This window comes from Spinacia oleracea, chromosome 6 (assembly GCF_020520425.1).
Source record: "Spinacia oleracea cultivar Varoflay chromosome 6, BTI_SOV_V1, whole genome shotgun sequence".
In the NCBI taxonomy this organism is placed as follows: domain Eukaryota; kingdom Viridiplantae; phylum Streptophyta; class Magnoliopsida; order Caryophyllales; family Amaranthaceae; genus Spinacia; species Spinacia oleracea.
In genome coordinates this window covers 36,528,057-36,534,337 of record NC_079492.1, presented here as the reverse complement: position 1 = coordinate 36,534,337, position 6,281 = coordinate 36,528,057, and the positions used below count along the sequence as shown (strand labels likewise).

The 6,281-nt window shown below is 39.3% G+C and overlaps 1 protein-coding gene across 1 annotated transcript; it reads right to left on the bottom strand.

The window, feature by feature from the left end:
• Positions 1–5,480: 5,480 nt before the first annotated feature.
• Positions 5,481–6,281, bottom strand: LOC110799721 (uncharacterized). The gene has a single exon (XM_022005000.2). The coding sequence runs from the start codon at positions 6,279–6,281 to the stop codon at positions 5,481–5,483; it is 801 nt and encodes a 266-aa protein (XP_021860692.1).

Below are 6,281 nucleotides of genomic sequence, written 5' to 3'. Positions count from 1 at the left end.
CATTAAGTTCCAGCCTTTGAAAGGACTTTAAAACAAACTAGATGACCCTACAACTAATGTAGCATTGCCATGCTTCATTTCCCACTTGTAGGCCATTAGTGTAGCCTAGCTTCCATTGTTTGAGTTATTACCGAAGTAAGAACCTCAAGCGGTATATGATACCAAGGAAGTTTGATTGCTAGGTCACTTCTCTTTAAACATTAACTTTTAGGTAGAAACGGGATCGTAAATTCCTTTCATTTGTTCCTCGTTTTCCTATTTCTTGTACCATTTCTTATAGTCTTAAGAATTGATTTCTTTAGTGTTGACTTTTATACTTTGTTAGACATGTCCAATGTCACTCCAACAAGGTTCTTACCATTTAATTTATGTTGAATATTCTGTTTCAACTAGATGATCTTACCAGAAGCTTCTAAAGTTCTCTAAGCATCGATCTATTCGAATGTCTAGGGACTAGACTCATTCGAGAATTAAATGATTTTAGGTTGTTAACCATTGGTAAAGCTGAGCGTTTAAACTCAATGCTTTATGATCTCAAAACTACATTGTATTTTGAATTCACAAGCACCAATCGGTTCGCCATTCGACTTTGATACTCGAAAACAACCATAAAAGTCTCTAAAAGAAACGTACATTTTAAATTGCTCATTTTCTCTTATTTCCGTGAATCGTTCTTACATTCACTACCAATCGAGGAAATTTACTGTTACCTTTCTAAAAGGATTTATTGCAGTGCAAGATATTTAATTATAAACAATAATTAAAACATACATTGAAGCATGCAAAGTCTAAACATTTATCATGAATAATAACTTGAAAATTAAAGCAATCATGCAATTCAAACAAGTTATTAGCATTTTATTCGAATTTATTGTTCCGGCAGGTGTGAATAAAATGATTCCAAGACCGTAAAACCATTGAAGAATTAAGCACAGTTTGTCGACTCAATCCTAAAATATCTTAGGTAAGCAAAAACCTTTTGCTAATAGTCTAGAAACTATTCTTGGTTGATAGGTACGTCTAAGAACTTATTAGGTAAACCTATCGATTTTGCCACGACATAAAAGGACTCCTTACTTATATCGTTGAGTTTCACCAAAACTAACATGTACTCACAATTATTTGTGTACCTTGCCCCTTTAGGACCAATAAGTAACACCTCGCTGAGCGAAAACTATTACTAGATTGATGTAAAGGATATCCAAGCAAGTGTATATTTTGGCATGGCACCTTTTAACTCAATTTTTAAGTTTGGAACTTTAAGGCTCTTACTATGTTGGTTAGATTTTAAGTGAACTAAAATCCTGAATCATGCAACATAATCAAGCCACAATCTCATGCATAATTAAGACATATTTAAAGCAATAAATAACTTAAAGCATGCATAAGATAAATGTGATCTAGTATGGCCCGACTTCATCTTGAAGCTTCAACTTCAAAGTCCGTCTCGAAAATCTCCGTGGGAGGCACCATTTTCTTCAAATAGGATAAGCTATAATTAAACTAATTACAACTATTTGATGGTACGTAGACCATATTTGAATTGAAAAATAATTTTGGTACTTTTAGACCAATTACATTCAAATTAATGGTACGCAGACCATATTTTCTATCCTATTTGGGCCATACTAGTCACTTCATAACCTGCAAAACAGTACATATACAATATATATCATTCACCCATTCATTATCATGAATGGCCCACATAGCTGGTTAGTAAAACACATTATGCATCACATAAACATTTGCAGCAATTAATCAAGGGCACCAATAATCTACAAATTATTCAGTCCTAATTAATTCTAATCAAGTTGTTTTAACCTTAAGGATTTGTAGACCTAATCAAGAGTATATGACTAAAAAGGGCTCCCACTTAAACCAATAAATTCATATGCTTTACTAATTTTAAACATAAAAATGTATTTCTAGTATAACCGGAAACATACAAATTTAATTAAAATTTAAAGCTCATATAAATTTATAATTGAATCCATAAATTTAATTTAATTTCAGTCGTTTTTAAATTAATTCATGATTTTAATTTTAGTAAAATAATTAGAATAAATAAAATTTATTATAATTACAATATTCAAAATTAAAATCCAAGAAAATAATTTAAATTATTAATTTTAAAATTAATTAAAATTACGTAAACTGAAAATTTCAAATTAAAATTTCAAAACGATCTAATCGCAACGCAACAATCCCACGCAACGCACGCCCATGGGCCACACGCACACAGCCATCGCTGGCCATGTACGCGCAGCCCATGCGCTGCGTCGCATCGCTGCTGCTCACCACCGCAAGGCATCACGCGAGCTGGTGCTCGCTGCGCGCGCCAGCTCTCGACGCAACAAGCATGCTGCCGCAGCCCATCGCTGGGCGCAGCGCTCGTCGCACGTCGCAACAAGCAAGCTGCTCGCCATCGCTGGGCGCAGCGCTCGTCGCACGTCGCAACAAGCAAGCTGCTCGCCATAGCTGGGCGCAGCGCTCGTCGCACGTCGCAACAAGCACCCTGCACGCCATCGCTGGGCGCAGCACTCGTCGCACGCACACTAGCGCTCGCTGCGCGCGAGGCTCCGCATGCTTGCGCGAGGCAGTGCGCGCTGTGGCGCAGCACGCTTGCTGCCCACACGCGACTGCTGTGCCTTGCTCTCGCCCCTGCCCACACGCCCATTGCTCACAGCCCACGACACAAGGCAGGGCTGCTGCCTTGTGCTCGTGCACCATGCCCTTGCTCGCTGCATTGGTACCGCATGGGCGACGAGCTCCCTTGCTCGTCGTCGCATGCCCGCACTATACAACACCCCTTAAGGGTAACATGTAGCGTCCATTGCTTTGTGCGTGCAAGTTATATGAGCGAGTCGCATAAAATTAAAAATTTATATTCAAAATTAATGACAAATTAATAAATAATATTAATTTCATAATTTTAGGGCGAAAAATCGAAAATTTATTATTTAATTGATTTCCAATTAACATGGATTCAAGTCTAGGTCATAAAAATTTAAAATTTAACATAAATTTACATTTTTTATGGTGGTTTTTAATCATAGGTATCTAATTAAATTATAACTAATTATGAAAATCAAATTAATTCTAAATTATTCCAATTTTCAACAAATTAATCATAATTACAAATTAGATTGCATAATTAACAAGGCTAGGCATTCAAACTTGTTAAACATATACAGTAGGTCAATAAAAAATTCAAGATTTATCAACAAGAATCGCAAATATTTAATTTAACATCTTAAATTTACGAAATTTTGCATTCGAAAAACTAAAACCTCCGAAAAGTCATAGTTAGGCTTCGAATGTGAGAATTCTGGGTTCGGCCGAAAAAAAAATATTTTTGTCAAAATTTTAGAATGCCTTTTACATGCGGAATTGACACAAAAATCACTCGATTTGGATGAGTAACGAAGAAACTGCCGAAAAACTGCGTACGTATAATTAAATAAACGCAATTTGCAATTAATTAACAATTACGAAAATTAATCACCCCTTTTAATTCTTGCAAATTTGTAATATTTAACCATGTTCATGCAATTTAGATTATGAAAATAATAAGAGGCTCGTGATACCACTGTTAGGTTATGATACATATGACAATTCATAAATCATGCGGAAAAACCATAAAGCCAGGAAAGCATATTATTTACACATAATCATTTAGCATAGTTTAGATGCATACACTTTGTTGCGTGCCCTCCCTAGCTGCGCCCGAACCGAACAAGAACAAGTCTTTAGGACTCCAAGTGTCGTCCCTCCGTAGATAGTCCACAGCACGTCCGGATCCGCCTTAAGCTTGACCAACTAGGATCGCCCTTAAGGTACTTAGAATTTTCGGCTAGTGTAGGCAATTGTATGACTGAATTTTTGCTCTCAAAAATCACTTTGAATACTTGAAATCGTGTCTATAAATTATGACCCTAGGCACCTATTTATAGAGGTATGGAAAAGGAACTGGAATCCTATTAGGATACGAATTAATTAAACTAGAATCCTAATAGAATTCTTATTTAATTAATTCATCCTTTTAGGTTTAGGAATTTAATCATATGTCGAAACCTGATAGCTTTAGGATTCGTATAGCACACAAACACACACACGCACGCAAAGCAGCCCACGAGGGGCGCCATGCGCGCGCGCAGCCCGCGAGCTCGCAGCCCATTGCCACGAGGCCCACACGCTGCCGCAGCCTTGGCGCGCGCTGGGCCTGCCTTGCGGTGGGCCTGGCGCAGCCTTGGCTGGTGCGTTGTGGCGCGCTGGCTTGCTGGGCGATGGCCCGGCTTCGTGCTGGGCCTTCGTCTGGCAGGCCTCGTCCGATGCTAATTCGTACGATACGCTTCCGATTAATTTCCCGATTCCGGAATTCATTTCCGATACGAACAATATTTAATATTTCCGATTCCGGAATTAATTTCCGTTTCGAACAAATATTTAATATTTCCGTTTCCGGAATTATTTTCCGATTCCGATAATATTTCCGATTCTGACAATATTTCCGTTTCCGGCAATATTTCCGATTCCGGCAATATTTCCATTTCCGATAATATTTTCCGATACGTACCATGTTTCCGTTTCCGGCAACATCTACGACTTGGATAATATTTATATTTCCGATACGATCCATATTTTCGTTTCCGGCAATATCATCGTTTCCGGAGCATTCATTTCTTGCCTGTGACGATCTCAGCTCCCACTGAAACCAAGATCCGTCGATTCCGAATATCCATAGATGGAGTATTTAATGCCATTAAATACTTGATCCGTTTACGTACTATTTGTGTGACCCTACGGGTTCAGTCAAGAGTAAGCTGTGGATTAATATCATTAATTCCACTTGAACTGAAGCGGCCTCTAGCTAGGCATTCAGCTCACTTGATCTCACTGAATTATTAACTTGTTAATTAATACTGAACCGCACTTATTAGACTTAACATAGAATGCATACTTGGACCAAGGGCATTATTTCCTTCACTATTCCCTCTGGTATCACCGTTGCTCCTGTAAAGCCAATCACTTGGTAATTGACTGGTTTGACATGCTTGTCATCAATTTGTAGCTCCTGAAAAGCTGACCAGAACAAAATATTTGCAGAACTGCCTCCATCTATCAGAATACGATGTATTCTCCTGTTAGCAACACTCAGGGCCAACACCATGGGATCATCATGAGGGTAAATTATGCCTTTACAATCATCCTCTATTGAAAGTGCGGTGTGGGATCTTTGGAGGAGCAGGCAATTTACCCGAATTGTGGTAATTTACCTGGTGTCTGAATTCGTTCACACTAGCTTTAGCTCCGCTAGGCGTGGTTCCCGCATACACTGGTCCTCCTGTGATGACCAATATGTCCTCTGGCCTTTTCTGGTCTGCTGGGTTACTCTGCTTGTAGTCTGTCTTTCTTCTTTCGAACTTTTTATCCCCATCCTTGTTCTCATAAGTTCTTCTATAAGAGCTTTTTGCCTTGAACTATGTTAGGTATCCTCTATGGATCAAATCCTTAATGTTGTCTTTCAAGTGGGTGCATTCCTCTGTGAGGTGGCCATGATCCCTATGGAAATCGCAATACTTCTTTGGATCTCTGTATTTATTGTACATTTTGGGTGGTCTCTGCCACTTTTCATCCTCTTTGCTGATATCGAAGATTTGGGTTCTGGATGCGACTAGGGGAGTGTATTCGTTGAATTTACCTATTCTCTCGATTTTGAATTCACTGCCTCTGCCTCTGTTCGATCTGTGCCAGTCCTTTTTGGGATGCGGGTTGTCCCTCCTATCTGGGTATTCTTTCTTATACGGCTCCCTCTTATTCTGATTGCTATAATTGTTCTCACTTGCCACATATCTGCGTGAGGTTGCTCTGCCGATTTCTTCTCTCTTTATGAACTCATTTGCCTTTCCCAGTACTTCTGCTAGAGTTGTGAATGACTTTCTGCCCAGATAACTCTTGAATTCCCCATCCCGCAGGCCAGACATCATGGCCAGGACTGCTACCTCTTGCTGCAACTTGGGTATATTCGATGCTTCCATGTTAAACCTGGAGATGTAATCTCTTAGAGACTCTTGCGACCCCTGGACGACTGACATCAATTCTCCTGTCATCCTTTCCCTGGCAATGTTGGCCACATACTGGGTGCGGAACAAGATAGCCAATTGTCGAAAAGAAGTTATAGTACCCTTGGGTATTTTATCAAACCAGCTCTGCGCTATCCCCTCCAGTGTTGAGGGGAATACTTTGCACCACATAGAGTCTGTGTTGGTGTATAGCATCAT